Source organism: Misgurnus anguillicaudatus, chromosome 18 (assembly GCF_027580225.2).
Source record: "Misgurnus anguillicaudatus chromosome 18, ASM2758022v2, whole genome shotgun sequence".
Classification (NCBI taxonomy): domain Eukaryota; kingdom Metazoa; phylum Chordata; class Actinopteri; order Cypriniformes; family Cobitidae; genus Misgurnus; species Misgurnus anguillicaudatus.
In genome coordinates, this window is record NC_073354.2 from 13389985 (window position 1) to 13406529 (window position 16545).

General features: G+C 38.3%; 2 protein-coding genes across 2 annotated transcripts; both read right to left on the minus strand.

The window, feature by feature from the left end:
- Positions 1–35: 35 nt before the first annotated feature.
- LOC129429735 (uncharacterized) lies at positions 36–8743 on the minus strand. The gene is made up of 3 exons (XM_055186594.2): positions 8399–8743; positions 7277–7712; positions 36–670 (listed from the first exon to the last, which is right to left on the minus strand). The coding sequence occupies exons 2-3, from the start codon at positions 7570–7572 to the stop codon at positions 496–498; spliced, it is 471 nt and encodes a 156-aa protein (XP_055042569.1). The 5' UTR covers positions 7573–7712; positions 8399–8743; the 3' UTR covers positions 36–495.
- A 5419-nt stretch (positions 8744–14162) lies between these two features.
- Positions 14163–15825, minus strand: LOC129429673 (uncharacterized). The gene is made up of 2 exons (XM_055186525.2): positions 15104–15825; positions 14163–14439 (listed from the first exon to the last, which is right to left on the minus strand). The coding sequence occupies exons 1-2, from the start codon at positions 15385–15387 to the stop codon at positions 14199–14201; spliced, it is 525 nt and encodes a 174-aa protein (XP_055042500.1). The 5' UTR covers positions 15388–15825; the 3' UTR covers positions 14163–14198.
- Between the last annotated feature and the right edge of the window lie 720 nt (positions 15826–16545).

The following is a 16545-nucleotide window of genomic DNA, read 5'->3' on the forward strand; positions in this document are numbered from 1 at the left end:
CCAATCCTATATTATAATTATGCCAAAAATTAAAAAATAAGATATTATTATTATTATTAGGAAATGTTTAATCCTTCTTAGATTTCCTGTAAAGTTATTGTTTACAGTAACTTAGTATCTCAAAAATACAGTCTTTGTACATTCTCTGGTCCTACAGTATGCCCTGGGTTACACATTTGTTAAATAGCAAGAAAAGTGGGAAATGTTTTTAAAATATAGAGTTTCCTATTTTAATTTTCGCAGCTTTTTGTAGGTTTTTTATAAGTAAAGGCACGTTGAACTTTTAGCCCATTATTTTACTGAGTGAAAAAAATAAAAAAATGGTTTCTTGTCAATAAAGGCACTTCACAGCCTTCAGGACAGACTTAAAGTCCCATAAAGTCCCATGACCTTCAATCCTAAAAATCCTTTAGCCCTTAAACTACTTGAAGTTCAGTATTCTGGTAACGTTGCCTTCATTCCGTGTGGTTATATCTAAAGCCACTGTGGTGGCGATTATATTTGGTCTATAGCTGTAGTGGTCTTCATAACAGTCTCATAGGATGGTGGGGGCTCCATTGGCCAGGGAGGGAGAGTTCCAGGCAAGCGCGGGTCTCTAGTGACAGATGGTGGGGGCAAATGGACTGCATTGCAATCCTCTTCCGTAGCTCTGCGAATTCTGTCCAGCCTTCTGTGGAAAGGAAATAGCAATGACTCATGAATACACACTTACCGGTCACATTTGTACACATGTGTCCTAATTATGTACCATGCACAGGAATAATAGAAAAAAAATCAGGAATGGAAAACTAAGCCATCTAATTCTACAACTAAATACATAAACTTTTAATACAACAGTTGAGTTGTGGTGCTCATGAGGAAGACTGCGGATTGAAACTTCCTTCCATTTTCCTTAATCCTCTCTGTACAATGTCCTGTTCCCTTTCCTCAATCACATTTAAACAAGTTTGGGTAACCACGTTTAACAAACAACACTAAACACTTCACTAGTTGAAAACCAGTTTCTCTTCTCGCATTCATGACAAAAACACTTGATCAACTTGTTTTCAGTCTGGTTTCTCTTATGTTAATAAACAACCTGCAATCACTCAGGTTTCAAAAGTAGACATTCAGCTTTGTAGACAGTCTGCATTGCTATACGCTGCCAAAGCTATGTTGCTCATCAAAGCATCTGCATCCTCATTTTGTTGGACAGTTCTGCAGCCTGATACTGTTAACAACCCAAATGTCCTGTTTACCCTCTCTGCTTTGGGAATCACATTAATCACAGTCTCTACTGGCTTGAGTCTTACCTCACAAGTAGACCCTTTAGGGTAATTTATAGAGGAAAGTGTTGAAGTTACAGCTACTGCTCACTGGAGTACCTCAAGGTTCAGTGCTGGGACCTCGTCTTTTCTCAATATAGAATGCATTGTTGGGAGTCCTCCAGTTTCTCCCTATTATCTGGCAATGTCTCACCCACATTTCTGTACTAGATTATTTTGTACTCATTTCTGGCACTTTGCATTGTGGCACTTCTAATGTTACTTTACCCGAGAATGATTTGCTTGTTTTACAAAATTTTATTGAAGACAAGAACATGTCTTACTTTAAATAACAGTGTCTGCAATTTGATAAATATGTGTATTCTTAGTAAAAGCATGCTCTATCTCAAGCTCTGTTTTAGTTTGATACTATAAAAAAAAATCCAGTTTAGAGTTTAAACAGGACAGCAATGTGAGCTGTGTTTACCATTCCCTCAAAACTACTGTATTTTGGTCGCCAAAAACACAAGTGGTGGGGACAAAGGGTGGACCTCTAGGCACGGATTTGATAGCTTCAGCATGTTGCAAGAAAATCTCCTCTCCCTTCCTTTGAAGTCCTCTCTTCTCATTCTTTCTGGGCTTGCATACAACACGGACTGCTTTCTGTTAAAGTTTACTCCTCATCATGCAATCAGAATAAGCTGTTCAAATCTCTTTGACTCTTTGATCTTTTAAAGCATGATTATCCAAACAAAATACCTCATAATTAGCTTTTAATCCAAACTTAGAGCACTGTAATGTACAAGCACATTACTAATATGCATTTAAATAGCTGCTTTCTCCCTCTTTCTCTCAGACATGGAACATTAAAAGAATCTGGCACCCAACAGCTGCTCAGTCTTTACTCGGTCTGTAAACATTAGCTTGCCTTTACATTATATTTAACATTAATAGCATGAAATAATAAAAGTTTAATTTTATAAAGTAATTTTAAATTGTTTCTGGTTAGTTTCATAAAGCAAAGGCAAAGTAAATTTTAGATGTGCAATGAGAGAAAAGAGCTATTAAATTGATATTAACACAGTGCTGTACAGAGAATCTGGAGAAATGAAAATTTTTCATATTGAAGTCACTGCAAACTTCTGTATCTTGGCAAATCTAAAAGGAGTTTGACACATTGTTGAGTGCACTTCTAAAATTCAAGAGGAAACACATGTAAGACTACCGGGGTCTTTTCTCAGGAGAAAATTCTTAGAAGCAGGAAACTCGGGCAAAACACTGCAGTACAGAAATCCAGAAATCCCCCAAATGAAAATGCCCAACTCCCAACAACAAGAAACTTTTATATGTACACTGTCAGAAAAAACAAGGGATGTTAACAATTAATCGATTGTTGATCGTTAATTTAAACAATCATCGAATATGGGAAATTGCATAAATCGACATCCCTAGTACAGACATGTATAGATTTGGCACTAATACAGTATGTTCATTTGCGATACTAACATGTATCTTTGAGGTACAAATTAGCACTCCTTGGGTGCAAAGTACTGTTTTAAAGGGTACCACCCCAGTAGTCTCGGGTAGTCAGACCTTCCTACTAATTTACGGATTTAAGTGGCCAAGGACCGCCCAAGAGTTCATATGACTGACACGTGAAGCATCAATCACGTTTCGCTTTGAGCCGCGTCATGTTTAGGAGCTTGGAGATGTGGCCACCATAACAGACTGGTGTGTAACCATCATTCACGAACATCTTTAAAGTTTATAGCAACAATAGCAAACACGTTACGATACCTTGCATACTTTGAAACATGCAGTGTTTATTAGATCTTGATAAAGCATATTGTCACCAATGTAAACAGAAAGCTTTCTTCTTTGATCAGACAGCTTTGTGTTGTTTCCAGGCGAACCGTTTAAGGAAATCACCACAGTTTTTCAATATTTTACTATGTTCTTATAGCCTGGGAAAACCCAGACAACTTCCGGCAAATTTAGATTTGCTCAGCAAGTAAATCTGACAAAGAGCCCATTCAAGCCCATTTCTAATCTGTCGAAATTGTGGCACCAATCAGAAACGTTGGGACAGGCTTTACACGATGACGACAGCACACCGACGGTGAAGCAGATTTTGTACATTACAATACAAAGATGGATGCAGCCGTGGAACATCACTTGTTCGAATCAGCTATCGCGTCTGTTTTAACCGATTTAAAAGTTTCCTTTTCGTTAAAACCCGAGCAAAGAACGACACGAAGCCTTCGTATCTAATACGTCATCTCCTTCATCGCTCTGATTGGTTTTAGGTCTATCCAATTGCGCCCAGAGACATGAGCGACGTCTGTTGGTGAGGCCCCTTTGGAAATTATTTGTCTAGGAAGCTTTGCCAGACCATAACTCAGTTACTACTTAATATATAGACCCCTTCAAGGTTTGTAAACATTGAATGACTATCGGGTGCGCACGCAGCATGGGGTCAAACTGTTCTTACCATCCAGGCTTTATAATTTAATCTCACAGGGCTGAAAAATGATAACTTACCTCAAATGAAGTGAGCACTACAAACACAAGCCTCTTTGATATTTGCATTGTTCCAGTCTGCACGTTAATTGCTTGCAGCCGCAGATGTTGTATTTTTTTGTTTTTGAGATTCTGCATGAATCGCGAAAACGTAACGGAAGACCTGGTGAGATTTTCAGAGTCCATGACGTAAGTAGGCATTTTTGACGATACCGAATAATACGCAACTCAATCTGCTGTAATGGCTTTTCTGACCCGACATGCGCAGTGGGAACCGCCTGTGATGTGAACCGTGAAGGGGTCTATTGGTCTGGTTTTAACCAGGCTAATGTTCTTACCTCAACCTAGACCAACTAACACATACCTATCTCTCCCAATGCGTGCACCCAATCCCTGCACAGGTCGTCGCGAATGTGCCAGCATCCAGCCCAGCCCCATTCATTTCCCACGATCCAAACAGGGATGAATCCAGAAACCACCAAACACTTCCATGTTTTCCCCATTTAAAGACCGTTACATGAGTAAGTATGGTGGCACAAAACAAAACGCGGTGATTTTTCAAGGGGATAAAAAATGAGAACTACATTGTATGGCGGAAGAACACCCAGTCCGCCGCACCTCGACGTCCGGCGCAGCAACATCATCACTCACTCAAACTGATGATGATGCCACTGCGCTCCGAGGTCAAAGCGCCGCAAACCAAGTGCTCTTCCGCCATATAATATAGTTCTTATTATACAACAGTTCTTTCTGGTTCTCGAATCTGATTGTCTAAGAGCTATGCGATATTGTGCTGATAACGGCACTGTAACCGCTTCACCTTTCGTATTATTCCGCCACCTAGTGAATGGAGGTCCTAAGCAGGCTCATCTCTGAATGGAAAAACAAAGACGCGCTGTTTGAATCACTCTCCGTGTGTCTCATTAGTTTACTAGCTCATAAATCAGTCTGTGAATCCCCTCAGAAGTTATTATTCCGTCAAAGATCAGCGCTCTTGTATGTTACGGGAGTTAATGGGAGAAATGTCTTCTCACATCGGGTGGACGATTAACACTTGGAAAGAGGAATATAAACACTCGTTTTTTTTCTGGAGCTATATCTTTTATCAGAACGCGAAAACACCGTGGAACTGCAGGTAAGCCCCGCAGCTTTTAAATGTAGACATTGATCATTTACTTTATCGTGACGTGACTATTAAAACATGTTATGAGATATCGCCACTGGTATATTTATAAGCAGCATGCAAAAACATCTCTCTGACACTTATAAAAACCGTTTTATATAGTACTGACAAGAACAAAGTTTAATAATAATAATTGAGTGCTCGTATCGCGTTAAGAATAAATGAGAAAGCAATAGTAACGTTACACAAGTATAGTTTTATTAACTTTTACCTCGCGCCAAAACAATAACAACACAAAAGACACTAAATATGAATAAAAAAACAAGTACTAGTTTGATCATGACACCAAATACTGCTGATTTGATCTCATTTTGACGATCATAAACAAACAAGGCCAACATGAGAGCCAGGGAATCCCTGTCAGAGATGTAGCCCAGAGAGGGCGGTGTTCAGCGGGGCAAGTGAACACTGACGTCCGCTCATGCTTTGGTTCTCATTCGTACCGAATCTCACTAAGCAAACGTTCAAACAGGCGCTATCTTTACTAATCGACTGCAGATTTAAATATAATACAGATACATTCTCGACTGAACTAATCTTAAAACTACACTTTGTGACCAAGAAATGGTAATATAAAGAAACAGCTTTTCCGTCCATTGAGTTGTTATGAGCTTCAAAGCAGCCGAAAGTTTTACCTGTCATTCTGGCCGCCCTCAAATCCGTGGCGGAAGAAGTAGTTCACAAACATAGAGGCTTTTAAAATAACTCCGTTGTTGTTTTCTAGTTTTCGTTTTTCAAACGTGTGCCGTCGAACTGTTGTATAAAAGCAATATCGCTCTCGGAGTCGTGTGATATAGCTCTATATCATCACGGCTGTGATTAGGCCAGAGGCACGAGGCCGTAGAGCTATAACACACTCCTACAGTCACTCCTATTCGAGCGATATTGCTTAATTATTTATTAGGGCTGGGCAAAAATATCGATACATATAACGATCGTGATAAAAATTTTCGACGATAATGTATCGATATTTCAATCTCTACTATCGGTATTTTAAAAAACCATCAAATCTCTCTGTGTGTGTCAAACGACCTTCTCCGACACTGCTGTAGTTTTCCTGTCCAGTTGTGTGTCATATACGGCCATTCGGCCAATGTCATCGACACATTTTATTTTGTGCCACCATACTTACTCGTGTAACTACTCATGTAACAGTCTTTAAATAGGGAAAACATGGAAGTGTTTGGTGGCTTCTTAATTCATCCCTGTTTGGATCCTAAGGAATGAATGGGGCTAGGCTAAATGCTAACACATTCACAACGTGCTGTACAAAGATTAAGAGCACCCATTGAAAAAAGACAGGCATGCAGTAACTTGTCTAAGTTGAGGTAAGAACATAGTCAAATATTAAAAACGGTGGTGTTTTCCTTTAAAGATCGCAATAAACACATCTCCCAGAATTCCTGTGTAATTCGAACAATCAGAGGCCAATTTCGAAATCTGCTGACGCGTTTCCAGAAAATTGTTTCATCTTTCGTTCAACCTACGGTCCGAATACAGTAAACAGTACATTGGGATTTGACACTACAGAAAATAAAATGTAAATAGCAGTGACAGCAGCAGACTCGCCTTGTCCGTCATCTAAACCTGCAGGCGAGTTTTCACTGGTGACCTACTTTTCTAATCAGAAATTTATTTCCTTTACTTAACGTTGGCTTGTAAACTGAAAGTGGAATGAGAAGAGACAGAACTGTTCTGAGTCGAGATAACTAACTGTATACAAAACCACCAATCGTGCATTATTTACCAGCAATTTCATTTGATATTTATCTTTTCAGCAATCACCAATGAGGTCAGTACTTTAGTGTTAAAGTCATCATTTGATCCTGTTGGATGAGAAGACTTCTGCAAGCTTACTGTAAAGTGAAGGAGATAACAGGACCGTGTCTAAGGATAAGTAAATTATGCAGAGGGATGAGCTCTTTAAACTCAGGCCAGCAAGCAACCATTTATAAATGTCATATCCAAGCAGAACATCCCAGCAGCTGCGGAGAAACACATAAACACTTAAACACCTTAGCAACCAGATAGCAATGACCAGGCAACCACCACAACATCTTAGAGATGTGCAGGCATCACTCACGGAAAACATCTTCATTGAGAAACATGCAATAATGTGATTATGGTTACCATTTTTATTAGAGGATTTTAGTTTGGGGGTCCACCAGATGCCTGACTCTGATTCATCCTCCATCTGTACCTCAGTACTGACTATCATCTGTGTGTACTGCTTCTATAAACACTGTCTTTTCCTGTTTGAGTATAACTCTTGGATTTTTTTTAACCCTTATCTGCAGCTAAAATGTGTGCAAAAATATTTGAGTCTTACCTTTGCACTGCAATGGCTTGATGATAGGTGTAGCGGGTCCCCGTTCGAGGGGGATAAAGAACATGACCTGTCACGGGTACATCACCGCATTTAATGACCATGCACAATGCACGCATAAGAATGGAGAGACCCAGGCACACAATGGCTAGGCCGGTGACAATAATGGATGACAGCTCGAACATAGTAAGCATAGTAAGCACGACAATGCCAGCTATCACAAGTAAGACCCCCAACAAAACCTGCCATCTGTGTTGGAAACACATGTCCACCACGGTTGTATCACCAGGCGTGTGCATTGTGCGTATGAGAGTAGGCAAGAATGTGTTTGACGTTGTGGCAAAAAAGCCAGTCCAGCGCTGGTGTTGACTCACATCCCTGAAATTTCCAGGAAGAGACTGCAGATGACCCTACACCCCCGGGTCATGCATCACAACTCCTGTAATGTAATGAACATACAGAAATTGAACTAGACATGTATTTCACTTGATTTAGCATTGGTAAACAAACAAAAGTACTGTGTAAAGAGAATGGAACTGGTAAGAGTTTATCAATATTAAAAACTAAAGATGAATGCATTTAAAATATGCTGTAGTGCTATGGGCTGCATGAAGAAAAATGCAATATGTGCTTAATAATGAGGTAAAGTATATGCAATATAACAATAACAATTTTAAATTTGTAAAATGAATTTTAATTGTATTAAAATATGAAAAGTGAAACATGTCTCACATTCTAGGAAACGAAAGCAACATTGTCTCTGTCTTGCACGTCTCTGTGCTATTTGCATCTAACTAAACTTTAGACTATTTATAACTTTTATCCAGTTATTGCAAACCATTCTCATATGCATATTGCAATATACACATTTGCAATGTTTTGATAGACTATATCTTGCTGCGATACTAGGGGTGTACTGATTTAGCATTTGCAAACCCATGGTTTTACTACATTAACCATGGTAGCACGTCCATATTTTATTGTAACTGTGATTTAACTATAAACTTTAACTTTTTGTTAATCTTAAAGCATTTATCGGACTCAATTGTAATGTAAACAACACGATCCCGTAAGTAAATAGCCTGTTGCATAAATGTTTTGTTCACATTTTAATGTAATGCATACCTTGTCGAGTGCGTTTGTTGTGACGATGATGTTGACCATCAGTGGATGACTGTAAACGCTTCGCTGTCTTCTCATGAACTACATTTAAATCATTTCAATAAAAAATACACCAGGTCTTCTCGTGTCAATGGGTAACGTTAAACATATCCTGTACACGCTTCACTCCGGCATGGAAACACCGACTCGGTAAGACATTTCCTTAAAGCGCGAGATGAATTAAGCATCGCTTCCCAATCCCATTGGCATCAGTGTTGCCAGATATGCCATCTGTTGGGGTTTATGTGCATGTAAACGCGAAGAGGAAGTGGTTAAGTTTATGGGCGGAGGTTGATGCCGCTTTGCCGATAAGAAATCACGCAGTATTATTGGCTGGGCGTGGTGGAGCCGAACTGGATTCTGGTGGGACTCTCGTGCTGAGATTTTCAACACCAATGTCAGTTGGTTCAAAATAATTCATAATAATACCTAATTGTGAATGTTATTTGCAAAAATCATCTTTAATAATTGTTGAATAGATTTCGCACCACTTTTAACCCTTTAATAACCGCTTGTGAAGAAGCAGCGCCGCTCTCGTGGGGGGCGTTACCCTGCGCTGGGTTAACGCAGTGCTAATCAATACTAATGTACCAGGAAACCAATCATACATTTTCTTGGTGTATACCTCTTTAAATATTCATGAGTGTAGAACCGCCTGCAGACCTCATTAATATGCAAATAAGGATTATTTACCCAATCGAAATTACAGTCAGACTCGTCACATGAGTGTGCAAGTGAAACATTAAACAAGAGTGCTTTGTCAACACTATTCTATCTAAATAAATAAATAAAAAGATTATATGTTATTTAGAAACAGTAACTTTGGATAATGTTTTACATGGCTACAGTTCTCATTGAGTTTCCTGCAAACCTGATACTAACAGTGCTTTGTGTCTAAGTGATAACATTTGTGACCCTGTCTGTGAAATCTAGACTAAAGTCTCAATTTAATTATGACATTTGGACAATCAAAGTTTCACTCACTGATTTCACTCTGCCATGGCCTCAGTCTATATTAAAGATATCAAGGTTATATATTTACAAATTTACATTATGTAAGATGATTTTATAGAAACAGTAAATCAAAATTAAATTTATATTTATCACTTTGATTTTTATCTTATGTGTTAAATCAATTTTACTCATTGAGCCGCTCGCGAGCCTCATGCGGCTCGGCAATCTTTAATTTGTGGCTCGCATGACAATAAATACCATGCGGCATTTTCTGGGGTCTTTCTGCCCGGACGCTAACTTTATTAAAGGGACACTCCACTTTTTTGATTTTTACCTTTTTGGAATCCATTCAGCTGATCTCCGGGTCTGGCGCTACCACTTTTAGCATAGCTTAGCATAATTCATTGAATCAGATTAGACCATTAGCATCGTGCTAAAAAATAACCAAAGAGTTTGTATATTTTTCCTATATAAAACTACAGACTCTTCTGTAGTTACATCGTGTACCAAGACCAACAGAATTAAAAGTTGTGATTTTCTAGTCAGATATGGTTAGGACTACACTCTCATTCTGGCATAATAATCAAGGACTTTGCTGCTGTAACATGGGTGCAGCAGGCGTAGTGATATTACGCACTGCCCGAAAATAGTCCCCTTAGTAACTTTTAATAGAGGGTATCCACGTGACGTCACCTTCGGTGAAAATGACTGCGGTTACGCTCACTGAGTGGCAAAAGACAGAGCGGCAGAATTTGAGTACAGTGTGAAATCAGCGAAAACACTGGAAAAACGCGTCTAAATGGGAAAAAGCTGTTGTGCGATAGACTGTACTAACAGATTTAAAAAGAATTCGGAGCTATCGTTTTACAGACTGCCAAGAAACACCGAAAGGAGAAATAAAAAGATTGTTCATTTCAACGTCCACAGACCACAGGAGGGTTGACAAGTTGCTAGGGTCATTATCAAGCAGAGGTTTTACTTTCTACTTAAACGTATTTTTTCAAGTATTGGATTTTATCCGTGTTTTTCTTTGGAAAACTTACATTCCAAAGCATATTATCATTATTTTTACTCTATTACATTACATAAATAATATGTTTTTGTTTTACATTTAATATTTAGGTACATTAACGTACTTTTACTCAAGTAAAAGTACACAATTTTAATGTAATTAGGAATTAAATAAATTTTAATATGCAATATCAAAGAATACACATAAGATTCTATGCTTTAGAATGTAGTGAAGTAAATTTTTTCCCAATACAAACCCCCTAATAAAGCGCAGATGCTTGGAAAATGTAACTAAGTATTGCCCACCTCTGCTATCAAGTCCAACTAAATTCAATTTAAGCTGATAATAGTCAGTTTAACTGCCGTTTTTAACGGCAGCCGCAGGGGACTATTTTCGGGCAGTGCATAATATCACTACGCCTGCTGAAGCCATGTTACAGCAGCAAAGTTTTAAATAGGAAAAATATCCAAACTCTTTGGTTAGGTTTTAGTGCGATGCTAATGGTCTAATCAGATTCAATGGATTGTGCTAAGCTATGCTAAAAGTGGTAGCGCCAGACCCGAGATCAGCTGAATGGATTCCAAAACTCTAGGGGAGCTGGAAAATTAGCATATTTTCAAAAAAAAGTGGAGTTTCCCTTTAAACCATACCATTATATCAAGATGCACGTCGATGAGCGTGTTTATCTGCATGCAGCGCTTGCACAGAGTGATTGTCATATGACATCAAAGTACCGTGAGAGAATAGACTGCTTGTTTTGCAAGCATAATGCTTTCGTGGGACAGTAATGTCACCATAGGTGTAAAAAAAGATGGACGTAGTGTCCGTGACGTCACCCATAGGTTTCTGAAGATCGTTTTTGAAGCCAATTGTAGGCGGTATCTGTTGTTGCCATTTTGGCCGCGCATCACTTGTGGATATCCGAAAATTGGTAAAGAGGCGAGACGTGGGTGAAGACGAGGTGGCTGGTTGCTAAACCACACCCGCCTAGCTCGACTCTTGTGACAGCAGTGATTGTTCAATCATCCCTTAATTATGCAGAACTTTAAGGTGCAATATAATTTAAATGGATAAGTTGCAAAAAAATCCACCCCCCTCGCAGTTGGCATGAATGCCAAAATTACCTATACAGACCAAAAAAATCTCTGTACCAGTCTATAATCATATTTTTTTAGGCTCTAAAGATGGGCATTTTAACAAGGGGTCTATGGGAATTGACTCCCTTTTGGAGCCAACCTCTAGCGGCCAGTTGATGAATTGATGAAGCCAATACGGAAGTGATTTAAAGTGCATAGAGATCGGAAGGTTGCCCCTCGAATGTCACTCGCCAATCACTCGCCTAGTGGTTCGGGGGAACTGTAAACGCACATTATAAGAATGCTTAGTATTAAAGTCGCCATGAAACGAAAGTAGCGATTGTCTTATTTTCCATGTGGTGACATATATCCATGTGATTGGATCATTTGAAGTTGGGTCGTGTTGCTAATTGCTGCGATCTTTTCCCAGACCCCGCCCACCTGCCACACCATATAATCGGAAGTAAAAAGATACCGTATTGAGAAGGGGAGGAGATTTGCATTTTTGATTAAAGATTATGAGGGCACATGAATTGTAAAAAAAATAATGAAGCTCACAGATAAGTAATTTGTAAAAAAATTACCAAAATATTCCAAAACAAATTACAGTTTTTCATTTTAATTTCATGGCGACTTCAAGGAAATCCTGTTTTTGACATCAAGGGAAATCATCTTGTCCCAGTTACAAATTTGACTGGTAAATGATGAAGAAAGATTCTGTAGAATTCAACATGTGTTGACATCACTTGTTTTCTCTCTTGAGCAAGATTTAAAAGATTGTAAGACAATAGAGGATAATGTTAATTTTGCCTTACTTTATCATAAATGGCAAAAATGGAGCTCCACCTGTTTAATTCTTACTGTAGGTCATCTATTAGTCCATCAAAGCTGTAGTGTTTACCATTTAATGACACATCTTAAACAACTAGAAAAGTGAGTTTGGTTTATTCTGTTCTTAAATTAAAAAACAAAACACAACATCTAAAATAAACATTCTAGCATGCCGACAAAACTGATACAAACAGCCCTCAGTAGATTCATTGTCTTTGCAGTTTAAAGAAACATACCATATATGGGCAAAGCATGTAATGATGGAATATCCAGAAGTGCCCTTGGTAAGAGATGAATATCATTATAATGGTTGAGTCAGAGGAAGTGGCGTCTGTGAATGTCATGTTTTAATAACTATATCAGCAGAACATTAGATCCCCATTAAACACGATAATGCACTAAAGCTGTGTGGTTTTCTCAGCAGAAATGGGTTCCCATTATTGTGCACCACAATATTTGCCTTATTCATCTCTCTGGTACGATCTCTGAAGTAACCAGGGTCCGTAATGATCATGTGCTTATATGCAGTGAAAATATTCAATATAGTAAACATATTGGTTCACCCTGAGAGTCTCGAAAATAAATAAATACAACAAAAACACTTTGCAATGTCACTGATCTAACCCATTTTGAATATACAGTAACAGAAGGGTGTTAATACCATGCGCATTACAGTTTTAGGAATAAATAGGGGAGACCGGGGATGGTTTTAACATGTGTCAGTTGTAACACTTCCAATTTGTCCTATTTATCAGGAGCAAGTTACAAATCACCACATGCACTTCATATATGTTCACTTGCTCAGTATAGTCCTTATTTGACACATGAGAAAGTCCTGTTGCAGACACATTTTAGATGGGAAAAACTAATTTTGAGGTAGGAAAGTAACTTACTTATTTTTGTTATGGCAATACCTGCTTTGTAGTTAAATTCATCAAATCTAAATATTTTTGGTTGTGTGTCTGTGTAGATATTTTTCATGCATGCGCTAATGTTTTGCCTGTTAGCTGTAAGGTGAGCTAGTTCATGGCTACAAGACTCTGGGTCAGTTGTAAAATCAATGAAACATGCAATAATTGTGACCAATTACTATCGCAGTAACAAAGCAGGCTTTGCCCATTTTATTATTATTTTTTTCAAATATTCACCCGCACACACTACTTATGTTAAAGTCAGTGTTAAATGAAATCCATTTTTGTCATAATCCTTTTTCATAATCATTGTTACATCTAACCCTAGGGTATTTTACAACTAAAAGGACCCTGCGGTGAATTGTAACGTTTTACTCCTGTATAAGTCAGTGGTAAAGCATTGCATTAGTAGTGGAAGAGGACATGGGTTTAAACCCAGAAAACATACATACTGATAAAAATACACACCTTGTAATGAACTGTAAGTCGCTTTGGATAAAAGCATTTGCCAAATGCATAAATGTAAATTTTGAAACTAGCATTTTCTATTTGTTCACCAAAGATAACAGCTACATCCTTTAATAGCAAACACTTATAACTGGTTTGAATCACATTCCTAATGCACTGGGTTACCAGAACTCCAAAATACACACAGAAATGTCAAAAATGTTACAACCATCCAAGGTCTCCCCTAAAGGTGGCTGCCAGAGTATCCTGGCTATTGTATCTAACCACTGTAATTTGAACACTCTTAAACTGCATGGTTAACCATTTAAATTCCCCTAAAGCATTCCAGAATGCTGTTGCTTTCAAATGAGAAGAAATGAATCGCTTGTTTCCAAAGTGCGACCATACCAGGCAGATGACAAAAATCCTACATTCAGTCGGTAAACACAGGTTTAAGATCAGAACGCCTGCTGTGAATCATCTGTCTTTGTCTTGTGGGTTTCAACAAAAATGAGCTCCCCGGCTTTTTAACGTTAAACCTCAAAACTGATCTCCCGTGAGCGTCCGAAGAGCGGTTCAGTCAGCAGGTGTGAGTCCGAGAGGCTGCGCCTCAGATGCGTGGAGCTTGTGGTGGTTTTGATGGCAACCTCGTAAGGTGGAGGGGGCTCCAAGTCCCAATGTGGTGGGCGACCCCGGCTGGTCGGGCTGAAGCACGTTGGCTCCATTGGGGGATAGTCCAAATCCTCACCGTACACTCCTCGCCTCTGCAAAGGCCTGTAAAATACAAAAAGCATATCAAATATTTTACATTCTAAAGTGATTCTTTTTGTTTTAGATTAAGGTTGGACTATGACAAGTAGTATACTGGGGATTGATTAATGGGACATTGACCACCAGAGGGCATAAAAAAAACCTTTAGTATCAAATAACAGTGGAGCAGAGCGCAACTGAGTGGCCGCAGTTGTTAGACTTCTCCACTAAGTGATTTTTAATGGCATCTGAGGTTAGGAAAGAAAGGAAAGGAGAAAAAAAGACGGTGCAAATCCGAAGGGATATGGATGGAAAAGTAAAATTATCACAGCGGTTATTCCTCTCAGTTGCATTTAGGGTTGTAATTCGTATGAGGAATATTGCTGCATGAAAATGTATGCATCATGTTTTATTCATCTAATGGATGCTCAGCAGCTCTTAGGATGCTGGCAGCTGCCCCATAACATTTTGTTGACTACCCTCAAAAATTAAAGATCCTCAACTCTGAAAAACTTGCTGACAGCTGTGTTCAAGGGTTTGCACATATTGATAAAAGAAACAGATTGAATGCACTGTAAATACAAATCTAATCTCTATTGTTTCATTTTATCTCCGCTGATTTAGTTTTATTAGAGACGCACATATTTATTGCTGCAATGGTTCACTTTTATTGCCCAAATTGACTTACCCGTGCAGAAAAACAGACTGAGATTCAGGGAAGCGGTTTCCAGGTGGTGGGGTGAACAGGACTTGGCTGTAGTCGTGGCTGTACTCTTCATTGTAAGGCACTGGGTTTCTCTTTCCATTCATAGCCCAGAAGAGTCCTAATATCAGCATCACCGCCCCGAGCACCACGCAGCACATACTGAACGCCTGCAGTCTACTTTGATTGTTAGTTAGAAAAGCGGTGGAGCCACCGGTAACTATGAGAAACACGCCGATAAAAATAGCGCCATGGTGTAAGGAAGGCATAGTGCAAGTTTAAAGCCTTTATCTATCTCAAATCGCGCATCGTCCGGCTTGACTTCTTCGAGATGATCGTGCTGTAGTGCATGAAGTTCCTCAAACGGAGATGTTTTTGCATTGATTCGCATCTAAGGGAAATTGCATATATCCTGTTCGCATAATATGACTGGTAATATTTTCATATTGCCCAATGTCTTGACTTAGGCAATAGCCTACTGACAGAAATCCCCAAAAAAAGAAAAATAGCGGACATAAACTTCAGAAATGAAACATCCTGTACACTTCTGCTGCTCGATCGCAGCGGTGAACTTCACGCTGTGCATCAGGTTTAGTCCATCTGATAGCTGTCAAATGAACGCAGCTGCTTTGCTGACAGTCAAACTCTATCATTATGAGCATCATTAGAGTTCACGCCCCACCCAAGAGCCGTCTGTAGGCCAGATGGTTATATAAAGAAATACAAATTCTTCTACACAATAGAAATAACAAGAATGTCAAACTTTTGTTGCATTAAGAAAGTTTATTTATAAGATCTAATTTAAATGTAATGTAATGCTTTTCTTCTTCCTACGTAAATTTGTTTTACTTTTTAATGTATCGTAATATCTTCCATAATGATATTTATGTTTATCCCATATATAAAAACACTGCGGTACTTCAGGATTTATTATAGTAAGTTTTTTTTATAGATATTATAGTGTTTTGGTGTTAGTAAAGTGCTTTATCATAGCAAATAGCCTACTATACTACAATAATTACTACAACTTATCAATTCATTAGTATAGCATACTATTATATATAACATATTATAGGCTACCATAATAGTTATTAACCATTTACCACTATACTACACATTACTATAATTTATTATAGTAAATACAAAAGTATACTACAGTACACATGTGATATGTATTCTACAATAAAAATAAAATAAGCTCTTTGAAAACAATAAAAACTTCCGTGAAATACAAAAAAAAAATTCTGTTTGTTTTACCTTTACAAAAAAACATAGCAGGTTTAAATGGCAACCTGAAAAATACATACTTTATACTTATAGCTTAATCAATTGTTAAATAGGTCAATATTTTTCCTGTTTAATAATCCACACAGATTAGATAGATAGTACTAACTGTGCTGTTACAATGCATCTGATCGCCCCATTGC

Excerpts from the sequence above, each read along its gene's own strand:
- LOC129429735 (XM_055186594.2), bottom strand. The coding sequence starts at position 7,572 with ATGCACACGCCTGGTGATACAACCGTGGTGGACATGTGTTTCCAACAC. Across the intron at positions 671-7,276 it reads CAAGCCATTGCAGTGCAAAG|AAGGCTGGACAGAATTCGCA; the intron begins GTAAGACTCAAA and ends TCCTTTCCACAG.
- LOC129429673 (XM_055186525.2), bottom strand. The coding sequence starts at position 15,387 with ATGCCTTCCTTACACCATGGCGCTATTTTTATCGGCGTGTTTCTCATA. Across the intron at positions 14,440-15,103 it reads CAGTCTGTTTTTCTGCACGG|GCCTTTGCAGAGGCGAGGAG; the intron begins GTAAGTCAATTT and ends TGTATTTTACAG.